We start from the raw sequence: 19,013 nt of genomic DNA on the forward strand, positions 1-19,013 counted from the left end.
CTTGCAGTGCAGTACTGGTCACCGGAAGTGAAGGGTCTATAAATAGCATGGGAAATCCCAGTGTTTTCACAAGATAGGGGTATATTTAAAAATCATTATGGAGATTAGGCTTCACATCACAAGAAGCAAAATGCACCTATAAAATGTACAGAAATGTTTTTCCTTTCAGAAACTGTTTAAATTTTTTAAATAAGATGAGAACTTTTTTCACAGCACTATGAGGAACAGGGGTAATTTCTGCGTAGGACTATTTTTGCGTACGTTCCAAATGCTCATTGGTTGAATTGGTGGTCTGTAACCTAAACCTCACCTTTTTTTAGCAGAGTAGAGCAGTACACTACAGATAGCTTCATAGATGTCTTCTGAATTTGTTTACACCCTTTATACATGTCACAGTGCCTAACCACTGTCCAGGGGTATAGCTGCAGTTACAGCATGTATGCATAGCACCATAAAAATAATTTTTGAATGCCACATGGTACCTAATTTGTAATTAGACAAGCTCAAATATGTTTGTAGCTCGCCTTTATTAATTGAGATATGGATGCTCTACCTCATTTCTGTCAAACAGGAAGTTACATCCAGCAAAACTTTCAGGGATTTATGGATTTAGTGCATGCAAAATTACAGAATAGTTCTGAATTAGAAAAATAAGTTGAATGTTGAGTAAGTTAGTTTTGTATCGAATATATGTAACACTCAAATAAGTTGTACCAAATCTACTCAGGGTATCTTCGATAAGGCCATTCTCCAAATCTACTAGAACTCAGGGCATCTTCGATAAAGCCATTCTTCAAATCTACTAGAACTCAGGGCATCTTCGATAAGGCCACTCTCCAAATCTACTAGAACTCATGGCATCTTCGATAAAGCCACTCTCCAAATCTACTAGAACTCAGGGCATCTTCGATAAAGCCATTCTCCAAATCTACTAGAACTCAGGGCATCTTCAATAAGATCATTCTATATTAAAACTTCCTTAGAGGTTAAACCTGCCTCATTTTAACTCGTACCATGCTGATTTGATTGAAAAAAATTCAAGATTTCAAAATTTTGCAAAATTATGCAAATTAAATGCAAATTAGTTGCATCATAGTGCTGATGCTGATTGTTATATATAAGTTAAAGGTAGGTAATGACAGGGTGGGGTAAATGGGGTAGTTGGAGCAAGGTTGGGTTGGCATGCATGGGAAAATCAGACTGACTTTTTGTCATTTTTCACTGGATGTGGGGCTTACCAGAACCCAAAAATCAGAAAACAGCCACACACCACAAGGTCAGGAATGAGAATGATATCCTTTAATGCATTACATCAAATGTCTTCATTATTTATTAAAATTACTCTCAAATGTACATATTACCCGTACGATATCCAACTAATTACAAATTAATAAATATAAATACTTTTTAGTTTTGCAAATTTTGCCAAGCTGTGATGTATTTTAAACATGTTATATTAATATCACAGACGTACTTGATGGTATTTATCTATCAAATTTGATCAGAAAAGAAATAACCACTAAAAATTTAAATGTATGAAATGCTAGTTCATAAATACATAATAAACTAAGTTTGAAAACTTTTAGGAAGTTACATATCAATATACATGTACTTACACATACATTCAACACCTCCTTCTAATGTACTTTAACAACAACGATAGTCAAAATTTACTGACAATGAAAACAAGATTGGACTTCATAACATTATTCCTAATTATGGCCCTCTTTGTATTCATGTCCAGTGGGTGACAAAAAATTTTAACTGTTTGTCACAAGAAAAAAGGATATTTAAAACCCAGCATGAAGACCCAACCATCTTATCTATCAACTTACCAATTTACCTTTTTTTACATAACTTTACATAATGGGGAGTTTTATTCATTTAGAGCCACACTCTGTTTGCTAGTGCAAGTTATGGCTATTCATAATTTGTATTCCATGTACCTGCAATGTAAATTAAATGTTCCACAATTTTTTGTGGATAAATACAAGAGTGAAGAACAAAAAAGTTCTTATTCACTAATAAAAAAAAAACATAAAACTGTAAGTCATTCCTTTCACCATAAATATTCCCTTACATATTTTTTATCGTTCATTTTTTTCTTTCTAAATTTCAGCAAATATTCATTTGGCATCAAAAATATATACAGCCATGGTTGTAAAAGATTCAATAGTCATATTTTGGCAAATGTAGTACATTAGATGTGTTTACCCTACAACTGTGAAGAACAAGCATGTCAAATGGGTATGTTCAGAAAATATCAAAAGCAGCCCGAAGTTTTCCAAATAAATTTGAAAATTTTATAATTCAATTGTTAAATATGTGTCCTCATTTAAAATATTGTTCTAATGCTGTTCACTAAAACTAAGACAATAATTAAGTGAACTTAATCAGACAAATTATTGAAAAATAGCTTACGTAGAGCATATATGTACTCTTCAAAATCATAGAAAAAAACAGCATTCCATATTATTATGACTTCTGGCATATTTTTTTTCAAAGCTTGCACTCTATATTTTGGGATTGAAAAACTACCCTACAACCTCTCATTCTCCTACAAATTCTTTGAAAATAACACAAAAGCAGTATTTTGTAACATAACTATGACTTAACTTAGACAGAACTAGACATTGCCACTAATGGAACAAATACCCCCACAGCCTGTTGAACACTGTACATTTGGGGACCAATGTGGACATACAATTCATATTGGTCACAACTTTTATGGTGGATAGACTAAGCACTTTTTACATACAACTTTGCTGCCATTTATAAAACACCCAACTTAAAACCACAATCAGTGCTATTTTTTGTTGTTGTTGTCAACAACAAAACAGAATATCAATGCAAGTTTACTTTAAGCCTGAATTCCTGACAATATGGACACCCTAGTATTGTAATTTAATACCCCTGAAAATTCATCCTAATCCTGCAAGTTGTTGAGGAGAAGTTGTGGACAACACAAAAGACCAAGTATCACCTTGATACAAGACATAACAATATGAAAACTTCAAATCAAAGAATTTACAATATCCTGATGTTCATAGTTCTGTAGATGGCATTTCATGACAGAACTTTCCCACACAAACCAGAGGTGGGAGTAGAACTGCTATTTATGGGATATAAATGACATTGTTATAATTAACTTCTTCCTATTGACCAATTATTGTGACAATCTCTTAATTACTATTAATAATTTAGTCAGGAAATGATTTAAATTCTCAGGGAAGTTTGTTAGACCCTACAAAATTGTACATGACAAAATAATAGAAAACTAATTTTGACATTTCAATGTTTTTTTTTCGATGCAGTCAGTATAGTTAAGCTTTTTTGCCCTTTGATGATTAAAACACGATCTTCTATGGAAACACAAGTGACTTGATCTTAATTCTTTTTTCTAAATTGCCAAATACTTATAACTAAATAGTGTATGAAAAAATGTATCGAAAAACTGAAAACATGTCTCAAATATTGTTATTTGAAAGTAAAAAAGAACAAAATTTTACAGCGCCCTAAAAGACTTAATTTATTGGCATTCCCCACACTACAATACCGTTGCATGTATTCCAAGACAAGTTGTGATTTTGGACCAAAAGCAATATACATATTTATACAAATAGTTGAAACAACTTACTAGTTCTGAAGTTTTAAACCCAAGTGAAAATAACAGTTGTAGTTTAGTTATTAGGTTGATGGCTATAATCATGTGTAAAATAAAGCCATACTTTTATTTATAGAATTGCTGCTATAAGGCCAAAATCAGTCTGTATATCTCTGGGACAAAGAAATAGTACCCTTAAAATTTGCCAATAATTTGGGTTTTAAAAAGAATTTCATGGCTTTTTAAAATCATGTGCTGTATTATTCAATTACTTTTTTAGGGGGAAATTTTTTTCTCATGCTACTTAGTCCACTGTGAAAATAGCTGAAACTCCTTCACTATAAAAGTAGTATATCTGCAATAGCTAACCTAAAATGCATGAAATACATGTATCTGCCCATGGAAATAAAAAAGTAAGTAATTAAAAAATTAATATAACAGTACCTACCAGATAAATACATGACTTTCAAACACAGCAGTCCAATCACAACTAAAGTTTGAAAACATCTAAAAACCCAGAAAGTGGACAAATAGGAAAAGCCATATAGTCATCAAGCCTTCTTGACACCTTTCTTACTTTCAGTGCTTACGTAATGTCTATAACGTGTTAGTAGACAAGTGGCTTATACAGACATTAAGTATATTGATAGATTAATCTAAGTAACACTATCAGAAATACAGCTCTTATTTACAGAAGCAGACTGGATTTTACATCAATGTCAGTTGATCTACTGGGGTTCAAACAATCTCTACAAACTCAAGTAAATAGTAACAGTGAATTGACTTGATATAAAAACTGATACATATTTGGGGCTTAGAATTGTGGGAAACATCAAGCTTTTTTGCTGGTTCACGCTGAATTTGTATATCAAAGTTTTGGCAGGTCAGTGCACTGTATTGTCTTTATATTGCAACAAAAAATTAAAAGAAAAACACCAGTTTATGCACAAAAAAGCTTTTATTTGATATCCTGGCAACTTTAGAACAATGTTACATTTCAGATTTATATTCTGTGACTATAAAATTAGTGTATTTTGACTACTCAGATAGAATGGTCACAGTATGTAACAAAATGTCAGTCCTTAAATAATAAAAAATTGCCAAAACAATTTTGTCCCATTAGTTTTCAGTTTTTCAGAGATCTGGCATGGGTATAAGGAAAGAAGGGCCAGCTGTATGTCCTACATATTGAAAAAATAATTTTGTTCCCATGAAATCTTGATTTTCCACGAATTCTACCACCCCTAATTATGTTAGCCTCACTTGGCCTTTGATTCTATTTATGCCACCCTGAACTCCTAGATCTGACCCAGCATAATACCATAAAGGTTACTGTCTAGCTTCAGGCACCATGCACTACAGTTCAGCATTCCTACAATTTATTTTTTCTTGGAGCAGTAATTACAGCAAATCAAATGGCATGGACTTCCATGTTCATTTCTTGGATGAAAAAATAATGCTCCAGTATTAACACACTGCAGACAGTGTCACTACTTCATAAAAATCGTAATAAAAGTGGCCACTTAAAATGGTGACGAAAAGGACAGTCATATGATAACTACTTGTTGTCATAAGCATAGTATGTTTTATGGGTCAATGACAAAAGAATCATATCATGTTAATATCATATTTCAGCAATAATATGTTGTAAACACTCACAATCGGATTGCTATCTAATTTCAATAATTAATGAAATTTAACTCTTAAACACTGGACATTTCTAAATATCCATGGAAACATAAGGGGATAACCATTTGAGTTTAAAGGGGGGCTTGGAAGAATAAATACAGTAACATGTACTCTTGACTCAGATTTCTTGAAATAAATATTTTGATCGTGAAGATGGGAGAGAATAGGAAAATTGATCCTTTGAAATCACTCTTAACCAAACATTATGCATTAACATACATGTATATGTAAATAAATACTTGAATTCCATGTATGTGAAAAATAAATATTTCAACAGTTAACAAAGTAAAAATAAATATTTAGGTTCAAAGAAATATTCCAAGGGCTCACATATAAGATGGATGTCCCTTAGTGCAGTGAGACAAACAACCTCTATGGGACCATAGCATAACATTTATCTCAGCTAATGACTAACTGTAAGTATCTGTAAATATATATATATTTGAAGGTATATTAGGTATCTATGGTGCACCTGTCAATTCAATAAACCAAAAAAGAACATCTATATATATATTTTTTTAAATTATGATTTATTCTGTAGAAAAAAGACAAATACATGTACTAATAAAATCATTTTCAGAGGAACATCTTTGATGTTTTTATCACCACTTATTTTATCAAATACATCAATCTTTTAAAAAAATCTAATAGGATGAAAAATGAAATCTAAACTATACCTTGTTTTTCCTGTAGAAGTAACATCTGTATTTTGGAATTTAAAAGATTTGTCTCCCCTGGATTAATGACTTGCCCAAATTGTTTAGCTTTCTTCTGAAAGCTTCTGTAAACAGCAGACTTCAGATAATAATTGCTATTATAATTAAACTGATTTCCTGCCAATTTACAACCAAATGTTTTTCTTCTACTGGGTATGAACACTTCAGTACCACGATGAAGAGGATAACCTTCCAGAACATCACTTGAACGCATTAAATCTGTCATTATCAGTGTAGGAAATTAAATTTTAAATATATCTAAAACTTACCATTACTCAATATTTATTCACAATTACCCAAGCACATGGCCTTTTCTTGGTCAACCAATCAGGTGTTTCACGAAATGTCAAATTTTCCATAAAAGTACCAAGGTCATGAAATAAGGAAATGAAGACTGGAAGAGAATCTTGTACAAAAAATTATGATAAAATTATCATTTAACTAAAAGATTCACTAATCCTAGTTTCAGGCCTACTGTTTTGTTGATATTTTAACTTACTACTTGATATTTCATATTTTCATATTTTAAAGCAAAAATAATATCTGACTCCTATCATACATTAAATACAAACTGCTATATCATAATTTAGTCACAATGAGGTCATGAAATACTGCTTCTTAATTGTATACAAATTTTTACAAAACACAGAGGATTAGGCTAGTTTTTTTTTTTTAAATTGGAGGAATATATTTGTACATGTAGAGCACAAGCTTTGAACAACAAAATATTTTGTCAGTCCTGAGTTGTAATGATACAGAAAGTTACTTTAGTATAAATTTCAAAGAGTTCAACAAATGCACAAGATATCTTTTATTTCAGTACAACACATGCATGAACAGACAATAAATTGTTTTTTATGATGGCATATATTAAAATAGTGAATTATGAAATTTAAATTTTTTTTCGAACAACTTCAGTTTTTGTGCTGAATTTGATGCTTTCTGAACATACCTGTTTTATATCTTTTTCTAAAATAAAAAGGTAAAAATTGTATATTACTGATATAATGTTTCTGAAGTAACCAGGGTTGGACTCAGGATTTTCAGTTAAATTTGAAGTTAGAAAATGTTTGGGGTAGAATTTGTGACAAATCAAAAATTCATGCAGCAATGGTATTTGTTACTTATTTTAGAAGGAATGGAGTCATGTGGATCAACCCCGGGTGACAAACTAAATTTTTTTGCAAATACAAGGCTTATAACAAATCCCAATTCTCATAGATTTGGTAAAAAAAAATTTCCTGATGCAGAGGATTTGTCGATAGGACATTCTTCACACATGTACATGTACAATGTATATTCATTAGCGAAATGTGCATCTTCTCAAAGAAGAGTTTAAAGTATCAAAACATTGAAACATAAATTCAAAGGAAAATTTTCTTTGATAATAAGAATAAAAGTGTTTCATTATTTCAGAACCCGATACCTCTTCTGAACTTTGACCAGAGTCAGACAAAAAAGTAATACTGGACAGACACTAAATTCCAACCGATACTTGAATGTCGTGTCAGAATATCAGTTACATGAATAATTCAGAGTAAAGTGTATTTGAGACTCTAAAATCTTTGGAATGTTTGACAAAAAGATGGAAAAATTAAATATATACTGAAAAGAATTATTTAGGTGCAAACCAAGTGCCTGTTTCATGGATTATCTTGGTGCTTTAGGGAACATTTGGATATTACCTCTGAGTTTGGAGATTAACAGGGGAAAAAGACATATTTCAAGGGGAGTGTCCGAGATGTATTCTGGTCAATTTGAGTGGGTCTTCATATTCCAAGAAATTAAATGGTTCAAGCTAAAATAAAAAAGGTCAGTAAAAAAATGTATAGAACCCTATGGAATCAATAAATGGAGGTACATTACTGTGATTTACTATTTTTGTATCATTATATTATATCATTTCTTTTGGAGGACACCAATGAAAACCATACATCAGTAATAAGAAACAAGAGGCTCCCAAGAGCCTGAATCGATCACCTGGTTAAATTTTTGCCTTTTAAGGGCAACAACTCTAACAAGGAGTTGTCATACAATTTTGACTCCATTTGATTCATTGGACACATTTGTAAACCTTATAATAAGGATCATTTCAGCAATTGAAACCTATTGGCTAAACCTAACAGATTTGGAGATGTATGCAAAAATCTGCTGTCTGACCCCACTGTTCTATTTTTTCATTAAGGATACCCTATAAAATAAAAATGTCAACTTTCATTGAATTCTGTAGAGCAGTTTCTGAGGAGAAGATTTTTTAAAGTAATAACATCATAAACAGAAAAAAATGTCCAAAGAGGGCAATAGTTCCAACATGGGTCAACAAATTTTCACCAAAATTTGACCACAGATAGATCTCTTCATGCTGAATAATTTTACCCCCGTGTCAGATTTAGGTTAAACTTAACTGTTTTGGAGATATATGCAAAAACCTGCTGTCTGACTTCAATGTTCAATTTATAGTAACAGCGGCCATGCTTTATAACAGATCAAAAATCCAAACTGACATTTTGTTAAGGATGCCCTTTAAAACAAAAATACCAACTTTCATTGAATCCTGTAAAGTAGTTTCTGAGGAGAAGATTTTTTAAAACAATAACATTAAAAACAGCAAAAAACATCCAAAAAGGGCAATAACTCCAACATGGGTAAACAGATTTTCACCAAATTTTGACCAGATGGATCTCATCATGCAGAACCCTTTTACCCAGTCAGAATTTGGTTAAACCTAACAGTTTAGGAATTATATGCAAAAACTACTAACTGACCCCTATGTTCTATTTTTAGTAACAGCAGCCAAGTTTTTCGACGGATCAAAAATCCCCACACCAGTTCTATGCACAATACCCCAAGAAATATTTAAAGTAAGTTTGGTTCCAACTGGTCAAGTGGTGTCAGAGGAGAAGAGTTTTGAAAGAAATAACATTAAAAATAGCAGAAAATGTTGAAAAAGGGTAATAACTCCAACATGGCTTCATAGATTAAAATTAAAATTTGACTGCAGATAGATCTCATCTTGCTGAACAATTTTACCCCCCCCCCCCCATCAGAATTTGGCTAAACCTAACGACTTTTGAGATTTATGCGAAAAACTACTGTCTGACCCGTATGTTCTATTTTTAGTGACGGCGACCATGTTTTTCGACGGATCAAAAGTCCCTACATCAGTTCTGTGCAGGATACCCCAAGAAAAATTCATATCAAGTTTGGTTCAAGTTGGTCAAGTAGTTTCAAAGGAGAAGAGTTGAAAAATTGTTGACGACGACGGATGACGGACGGCAAGTGATGGCAATAGCTCACATGGCCTTCGGCCAGGTGAGCTAAAAAAATAATTTATCATTTTGTGTTGTCTATACCCAGTTGCATTTTTCACAATAATAATTTCTTAATCTTATTTTGTCATTGTACCCCTTGCATCAGGCACCAGAAACATTTGAAAAAAATAGTATTCAACTACATGAACTCACTATATACTAAAATCAAGGAAATAACACCAAAAACAAGGATAGGTTTAGATATACTTTACATTGTATTATTACTGAGGTAAAAGTAGAACTTGACCAGAAAACAAATAATTCCAAAAATATTATTCCTTTATAACAAATATTAGATTTTGCACATCTGTAGGAAGTAAAGCCAATACTTATTGAATAAAACAATCTAAGTATTATTTTGTTCAATTGTAGAACAGACACTCAATCTTAGATGTGGACAAAGTTCAGGTACTAACAAGTTGACAGGAAATAGCCATGAGACCAGCAGGATGACATTAATCTGTAAATTATTATGGATTTCCAAAACAGTCAAACATTAATACTGGTATACATAATACATGTACACAAGGACTTCAAAGTCTAAAGCAAATCATTTCTTTAAGTGTAAAAAGTATCAGATTAATCTTTCATTGGAAAGTTATTTAGCTCACAAACAAATATTCTCTTTAGTGTGGTTAAACAGTAATCAAGGGACCAAAGATTCTAGCGGAAATCAAAAGAATATATTCCAGGGACAAGACCAGACAGGCAAAACAGACAAACACAACAAAGAACATAAAATAACCAAAATAATACATACAAAGTAACAAAAGTATGAGTAACTCAGACTCCAATAAAAACTGGGAGCATGGACCAGGTCAAATCAGTTTTCTAGCAACAAAATACAGAGGCAGTTCCAGAACACAAATGTACACAAGGACTTCTATGTCTAAGGCAAATCAGATTCATTGAAAATTTAATTTGCTCAAAAACAACATTCTCTTTACTTTAGTGAGGTTAAAAGGTCAAATCAGTTTTGTACCAACTAAATACTGATGCAGTTCCAGAATACAAGTGTACTTCTGGGCAGAATTTTGATTGTAATTAGATATTATTTTTTACCAAAGTCATATCAGACAATAGTTTAAATAATTATATTACAATTTAATACACTTATACAAGTAGTAAACTTTTAAAGGATAAAGCAGAATGTGTTGTGCAAAAAAAGTATAATTATAATATGTCTGATAGTACCTTCAAAGCACAATACATAAATGTAAAATGGTAACATTTCCATTGTTACAGCTCATCAATTGTATATAATTAAGAGGGTGTCCATGCAAAAACCAGGCAATGGGTGGCACATGTTTTAATTATTCATAAAAGTTGAATGTTGGATTTTGATTGACTGTAACTATAGAATAGAAATAAATTACAAAGAAACCATTAAAATTAATTGAAAAAAGTTAGATAACTCTTTAATTTTAGCAAAATTTGGTAGCTTTGTTAGGAAAAATATTAATCATTTTCTGAGCAATCCATGGTCGATATAAAACAACCTTGATATTATTCAACATACATATGATAAATACATTTCCATTAAAAAAATTCAAAGGCATAAATTTTACACTGTGCCTTCAGTATCAAACATCTGCCTGATTTTTACAATGGACAGCCACTTGCATAAGAATTTGACCGTAATTGAAGTGGTCCTTAATTCCTACAACACAAAATGTCAAAGTACACCTTTCCTTATAGGTATGGCACCTTGAAATACAATTTCGAAAAATTCTATTCCTTCACCCAATTTATCAACAAGATATCCATAAAATGCTTGTTTCTGGCCCCATATCCCATATAAGTTCAAGGATCAACTTCCAGAATCTCAATCCCAGTTTCCCCTTAGTGGTATAGCACCTTGAAGTGCAATTTCAAAGAGATTAATCCACTTGTACTGGTACTTAAATTTTCAGAAATCATAAAAATGCTTGTTCTTAGTTGGCTCAAGTCATAACCCACTTAATCAACCCCAGTCTGACTTTTTGTGAAACAATATCTAGACATCCATATGCTTTTACATTTTTTGTGCACTGTAGTTCAAGTTCTATGCTTGTTTTTGTCCCATTTTGGCCCCTAATTTTGAATATTTCATGTTCTTTGAAATTGTTGTGTGTCTGTTTTTTCCTGTCTGGTTTTTATCCTTGGATTACATTTTGTATTTTTTCTCATTCTGTATCTTGGTTCCCTTGATTACTCTTTCAAAACAGTTTGAGTCACAACCCCTAAACTTACCAAACTTCATCTTGCAATTTGAAACCTTTTTATCAAATTTCATAATGATCATCAAGCCTATATTTAATTTATAGCACAAAAACGAAGTGTCTACTGACGACAAGATCTATATCATTTTATTACCACATTTTTTTTACATTTGCATGAAAAAAATCCTCACAAAAGTGCATTTGAATTTGGTTGAGCAATACATACATACAGTGTTCAAAGCAACCAGGAAAAAAAGAGGCCATTTTTCTCTCATGAATTTTGTTGATGTTAAAATTGTTTAAAATGTTTATGAAACCCAAAAAACAAACCAAACATTACAGAAGTTTAAAACAGTTGAAGCATTAATTGAAAAATGGAAACCATAAAGAATCAAATGGGAGACTAAATCTAGAACTTCTACTAACAGTAAGTTCTGATGATAAAGGCTTCAAAAATTTAATCCTTTGTTGTCTATCAGACTTAATAAAAACTGAACAAATTGACCAATAGATGAAGATCATTGCTTGTAAGATTTTAATTTACTGGGTTTTTAATCCATGCTCATATTTAATTTTTACCGATAAAATATTGATATCTTTGCTATAGTTGCCTTGTGGAAGTACATAAAAGAACTTAACAAAGAGAAATTGAATTATATTATACATAACAGAACATAATGTACAAACATATCAGAAAGAAAGTCCCTGAATATTTGCATGAGGCTTAACAAATTGTTGTTTCTGGTCACCCTTCCGACCCTCCTACAGACCCCGAAACCCCAAATTTTTTTTGGATTTTGAAGAAGCCAAAGATATTTTTTTCTATCCTAGATGGAAAAACAAAGAGTTAGAAATACTGGTTGTTTACATTTAGAGTCAATTGTAAACACACATGTGAGTATGCTCTTGGCCATGGACTTAGTCTACTACATGTGCTTGTTTAATATTTGCAGATTTTGTTTTTATTGCATTCAAAGAATTTTGTCACAATTATTTCATTTCAAAATTAAAAAGAAAGTCAAAATAAAAATTAAAAAAAAAACCTACTTACCCACCCTACAAAGTTTTAGAGTGTGGTTGTTAAAGGGCCCTTTCACAGAACATAGAATCACATTATAAGTGATTGGCATTATCAATTAAGACATATGGACTTGGTGTGATATGCTGTATTTTGTTACTAAAGACCTTATCAAACAGGGTAACAATTAATGTACTATTTAAGTAAAACCGGAATTAATTTTGTAAAGAAAAAATATGTTCCAAATTAAATGTGAAGATATGTAGCATTGCATAATATTGTCACCAGGCAAACGTCTTTAAGCAGAGAAGAACTTTTACAAGAATTATGCACCCAGCCCAATTGAAATACTAATTGGGGATAAAATCGAGTGATACTTTTATCTCTTACCACCATCATCACAGTTCGAAGAACTGTCACTCATAATAGATAACAGGTATGAGAGGGTTTTCCCTCAGTTCCCACAGGTCAAAATTCAGATCTGCCAACCATTGCATTTGTTTGGTCATTCGCTACACCATCACGTGCCATAAAATAGATCATGTGATCATAAAGGTAACTTCCTGCGTCCTACTTTTTGAACTAAGTATTACCTCGTGTATCGGGTTTCTATAATATTTTTTGTGAAAAAAGTGTGGCAGTTCATCTAGGCTAGAAAATATAGATGCAGCGGTTATGTTGAAATCTAGTCTATATTATAGGAACAAGGTTCTGTTATTGAATTTCTTTTTAATGCCAAACTTAGGATGACAAAGAAAGATAACTCTGGCTTGCAAGTCAATCCATCCAATGTAAAGGTCTCAGTATCGTATTAATATTCCCATAGACTTCTATAGTGAAGTGCATATTTTTAAGATTTTTTTAAAAATATGTAAATTGATTCAATAAAACTTTCACTTATGTAGCATTTCTAAGGACATGTGAAAAAATAATTTCCCGCAAAGAAAATAGGGCGAGTCCACGAAGATCGGACAGAAAAGTAGTCTCGAACTATAAATAGCCATTTTCCCTACTTTCACTTTCGTTTTGCACTCACCAAACCAACCTTTTCAGTGGAACATTTTTATGATATTATGTTAGATTTTCTTTTAAAAAAGTTCTTCATCTTACAGTGTGATGTTTGCTCTATTTTATAAGTCATTGTTCGTATCTTTTGACAAAATATTAGTTTGTAGAGAGGCAGAAAGAAAATGCACTATATTTTTATAGCATCCATGTTTTGACGTACAACTGCTCAGGGATATGCAATACGATACTGGTACCTAAATTGATTATCTCTTGATAAATGTCGATATTCTTTTTCATAGATATAAAAAATGGTAAGCTTTTGTGAAAATTCTAGATAACAAATTTTTATTTTCATTTATGATTAAAGTTTTATTTAAGACTATTTTTCTCTTCAGATATAACACATCATGTCAGATTGGATTTTCAGAAGCATTCACATTGCAAATTACAGACCGGCTTGTGATGTTACTAACAAATTTAAAAAATAGAGCAGCAGTCAGTAAAATGCGTTTTAAGTGCACATAATTTGATGATTGAAAAGGGCAGACATCTGAATATTGATAAGTCTGAAAGAAAATGCCAAATTTGTAAAGAAGAGAAAATTAAAAACAAAGAGAATTTTTATTACACTCTAAGGCACATAAAACCAAACGTTTAACACTGTTTCAAATATAAATTTTCTTAATATGTTTCAGCATAAAAAAAAATCAAACAAAATTTAAATCTAATATTTAACCTCCTATAAATGATTTCTGTTTATATAACAGATTGTCTTGATATAAATATTATCTTATATTGTAAAACTGTATTACCTTGTATTATCATACTATATATGTTACCGGTCTAAGTACAGTTCACTATTCATTATTCTCTATTCACTATTGAAAAGTGAAGTGTCAACAAGTTTACTATTTGTAACTTGAAAGTTTAATAAAATATTTGATCACTTAGTAAAGATGGGAAGAAAATTGTATAAAGGATATGTATGACTGACAATTCATTTCACATTAAGGATATTTCTATAATGATGCTTTTCTCTCTCGTGTTAGTTTTAACTTGTATCATGATACTAGTAAGGAGTATAATGATGCTTTCTTTTTTAATATGAAAAATTCAATTGAATTTATAACATTAAAAACGATTTTTTTATATAAGAAATTGATTTTCTAATATTAGAAAATGGATTTGTGGTATTCAGTTATGATTTTTTAATATTAGAAAATCATTTTGTAATATTAAAAAATGTGACGGATTTTCTAATATTACAAATTTCATTTTCTAATATAACAAATTCATTTTCTAATATTACAACTTCAATTTGTAATATTACAAAATGTGTGATATTTTATAATATTACTAAATCAGGAATTTGTAATATTAGAAAATGAATTTTTAATATCAAAATTGAATTTCTAATATTAAAAAAATCTTTTTTAATACATTGTTGTATTAAAAAATGACTTTGTAATATTACAAATTTATTTTCTGATAATTCAAAATATTGATTTTTGCCCATTTTGGCTTGCCATATACTTGTCATGATTACACTAATATATACTGACTGTTGAATATCTGAAAATCATTAACCTATGGCAAGCCAAAGTGGACAAAAATGGACATTTTCTAATATTAAAAAATGACTTTTTTTAATATTACAAATTCATTTTCTAATATTACAAATTAGATTTCTTATATCACAAAACACTTTTTTAATATTAAAAGTTCAATTGAATTTCTAATATTAAAAAACTATTTTTTAATATTAGAAAATCATTTTGTAATAAAAAAAAAATGTGACTGATTTTCTAATATTACAAATTCATTTTCTAATATTACAAAATGTGTGATATTTTATAATATTATTAAATCAGGGATTTGTAATATTGGAAAATGAATTTTTGAAACAAGATTTTTACCTTCTGACGTATGTGATCATTTTTATCAGTATTAGTGCTTAAAAGTACTTTTGTTTGAAGTCGATTTATTATACTAAATATATTTATAATATTAAACAATACGGGTATTAGTTATCTTCAACATATGCACATAAACACTAACGAAGCTACTAAAAAAAAGGCACTAAGCTTGTCGTAAAAGGCGACTAAATAGTGCTCAGAACCCTAGCCGGGGGCTAGGGCGCTTTGCCCACAGAGAATCTTGGATGTGTGCCCCAGGTGGTGGAATGGGGTACCCCTGGCGTGTTGCATGCTGGGGTTGTCAGGCTATAATACGGAAAACCTGACCGCAAACCATAGTGGTGCACCGTGTTGGGAAAGATGCCACGTTCCTCGCACGTTAAAGAACCCTACTGTGGTATTCTCCCGGAGTAGGAACCATAGGGCTCCGCCACAGGAGGCTAAATTACCCGACCCTACCCACTTCTCCCTATTTCCAGTGGCAATCAAAATTTGTCGACCCCATTGTCCTTGTGTCCCATCCCTTTTTCATTTCATCATCGTTTCATGTTCATTTTGTCATCAATTTCATGTTCATCGTCTGAATATAGCTGAAATATTGCTGCTCGGACGTTAAACCCCAACAAACAAACAAACAAAACTAAAAAAAAAACCAAAAAGCAAGTGATACTGTGTTTGCGTGCACAACACAAAAATTGCCAAAACCTGCAAATAATCGGATAATCCCTTTTTGGATTCGTCGCTGGAAATATTTTTTTGTTTTGACCACCAAAAGAAAAAATATCTCCAGCGCCGAATCCCAAAAGGGATTAGTAATCGGAATCATCCAAATTATGAAATCGCTATTGAATTTAGAAAGCAATGTTTACCCTAGATATTTAATTCATCTAAATCGAACAATATTGAAATTAAAAAAAAAGTGTTGATGCCTGTGGTGGCAGCAAGTCAAGAGCTGCCATTTGAGTTACTTTCATACAACTGAATAGTTCCAGTAATTTTATATTTTTTTCTCTCATTTTTTTCAGGATTTGTTTTGAAATCGGCAGCCATTTTGAAAGTTACATGCTCCAACATGTTAGTATACAATTATATTTGTTTGTATTATCATTTCCATTGGACCATAACTATGTATTGCATTATGAGTTTGTGTCAATAAAAAATGAATTTTGAATTTATCTAGTTCGATTTGTCAGTATAACTAATTATCTGTGCCTAAAAAATTGAAAAGTTTCTTTTATTTTGATATGAATGTTTAAACATATAAATTTCAGATTGAAATATAACAATTTTATCAAATCACCTTTATGTATAACGGTTTAATATGATTATATGCATTGAATAATGTGCACCAAAGTTTCCAAAAAAATAACAATTACATCTTGGAATGTCAACGGACTTTCTAACAGATTAGGTAGTGACAAGTCAATTAAGGTAATAGCTATATTTAACGGTGTGTTCCCATTTCGCCTTAGCTGTGAATAACAGTTAAAAATAGATAAAAAAAGTACTAAGGCGAAATGGGAATTTTTATATTTTTATGTTGTAAAAACAAAACACTAAACAAATGTGGTGTTGTTAGAATGATTAAGGCAAAATAATTATAAAATCAATTTTTATAGGCCTTTTTTATTCTTTTTTAAGCCACTAATTTAAAATATCTGAATACTTTTTCAAGTTATGATTGGTCTTAATAAAAATTCATTTAAAAAAATACTGATAATGTATATAAATTTGTTTCATATTTTAGTACACATACAATTTAAGGACTATTAAAAAAAGAAAATAAGTTCGAAAATGAGATATGATTTTTTTTAAAAACAAATCTAATGACTGTATTTGTATATGATTGAATAATTACTATCGAAGTACTGATTAAACATGTACACATATAATTGAGAATTAACTTATACATAAAGACAAAATCACTTTGGAGATTTAAAAGACATGGACTTTGGAGATGCAGCCCCACCATCTCCAAGCTTCACTGATTGTTATATATGGTCTATGAACCTTCACAATTGTGACCGCTGACCTCAGCCTGATACTGTCTTCTGCTGTTGTTTTTAATTTTGTTCTGCAGGAATCATGCTTTTATTACAATTTTGCTCATTCTTTGTTGTATGTTTCATATGAACATTTTAATTTGCCTCTTCATCGTTTTATGCTTATAAATATTTGGATGTGCTTCTCTGAGTTAAGTTGCTATCAAAGTTGTCAGTCATATCATATTGAATTTTGTTCTTTAATAGTATCCATAAAAAGGTGATTTAAAACAGAAAATGAAAAGGCCATTCATAAAAAAGATATTAAGACAAAAACCACTTAAACACATCACAAAATAAAAATAAATAAATTGACAAAAAATATCAATAAGCAAAACAAAGATTTACATATACATGTGTATATTAGGTTTAAATGCTATAAAAACACAACTTGCATTTAAAATCTCATGTTTACACAAGTTCCCATGTCGCCTTAGTTCACTCCAAATTTTACTAAGGCGAAATGGGAACAAGCCTATTTAACTCCTTGGACAAATCAAATAAATTGGAAGACATTAACAGTGAATGATATCATGACAGCTGATATTGTATTGTTGCCTGAAACACATGACTCCTCCAAGGAAATTTTATGTAATGATGGTTGTATGTTGAAAATAATACTAGAGTAAGAGGTGGGTTAGCCGCCTTTTTCAACAAAGATGTTTTGTCAGATATTAAGTACCATTCTGTGTAAGAATCAGGCAATTAGTGGCACATAATTTTTTCTCTATTTGTTTTTTTTTTTTTTTTTGCCTCAAATATATTCAAATACATCTAGAAAACAACTATCAAGGTATTTAACTTTATCCTGAAGCATTGGTGACGTAGATATTTTTTTACTACTTATATATGAACAATAATTTTCCCGCCATTTTTCAATAGTGCATCTCAACTAAATTTGACCTATCAATATCTTAACCAAAGTACTGAAGTACTGTGTCAATGAAGGCCTTTATAATTTGTTCTGTTCACGTTTCAAATTATAAAAAAAATGCATTGTATAATATTAAATAGGGAAAGTAATTTTCAAACCTCCATTCCGAAGGATTTGGGGTATACATTTTTACCCTTGTCCGTGTCTTCGTAACACCTTCCTGTATGTATGGCATTTGGTGGTGTTCATTTTCGAAACAAAATCGGCAACAACTTCTTGTTTAGCGAGGACTTAATTTGTCTATTTATGATACACATTTAAATATATACATGTTAAATCAATCTCCCATGTTCCTATTTATTATACTGTTTAACCAAATATTTTTGCATATTCGTCTAAACAGCTTTAAAATTAGGGTTCTCTGAAGTCATATAAGTGCATCGTAGGCTTTTGCAGCTAAACCACTGTTGAATCCTGTCAAAGCATTTAACCTCGTCATTTTTTGCTGTCTAATTAACATTAATGTGAATTATATGACCATACAATGAGACAGTCCTGAGAGACTCAAAAGGGTATTCAAACAACTTGATTTTCAGTACAAAAACCAGACATGGAAAACAGACAAACACAATAA

At 30.9% G+C, this 19,013-nt stretch overlaps 1 protein-coding gene and 1 long non-coding RNA gene across 12 annotated transcripts in view; one reads left to right on the top strand and one right to left on the bottom strand.

Annotated features, from left to right (window-relative positions):
* The window catches only part of LOC148615751 (hepatocyte nuclear factor 4-gamma-like), a 37,473-nt gene extending 24,389 nt beyond the window's left edge, over positions 1-13,084 (bottom strand). For 2 of the 11 annotated variants that reach the window (XM_088582299.1, XM_088582298.1), the window contains exon 1: positions 5,971-6,250. In XM_088582299.1, coding sequence (XP_088438425.1) covers positions 5,971-6,235 — 265 coding nt within the window. In that variant the 5' untranslated portion in view covers positions 6,236-6,250. Of the gene's footprint in view, positions 1-1,835; positions 1,947-4,052; positions 4,208-5,970; positions 6,251-12,916 lie in introns of those variants that run through there. The other 9 variants (XM_088582309.1, XM_088582307.1, XM_088582314.1 and 6 more) reach the window with 8 other exon arrangements.
* Positions 4,355-16,593, top strand: LOC148615752 (uncharacterized). Its single transcript, XR_015922040.1, has 5 exons — positions 4,355-4,487; positions 5,597-5,709; positions 7,426-7,821; positions 9,693-9,825; positions 16,489-16,593. It is a non-coding gene; the product is annotated as an uncharacterized LOC148615752 (long non-coding RNA).
* The last annotated feature ends 2,420 nt before the right edge of the window (positions 16,594-19,013 follow it).

Source organism: Perna viridis, chromosome 5 (assembly GCF_037379345.1).
Source record: "Perna viridis isolate PV_CMFRI_1.1 ecotype Kerala chromosome 5, ASM3737934v1, whole genome shotgun sequence".
In the NCBI taxonomy this organism is placed as follows: Eukaryota; Metazoa; Mollusca; class Bivalvia; order Mytilida; family Mytilidae; genus Perna; species Perna viridis.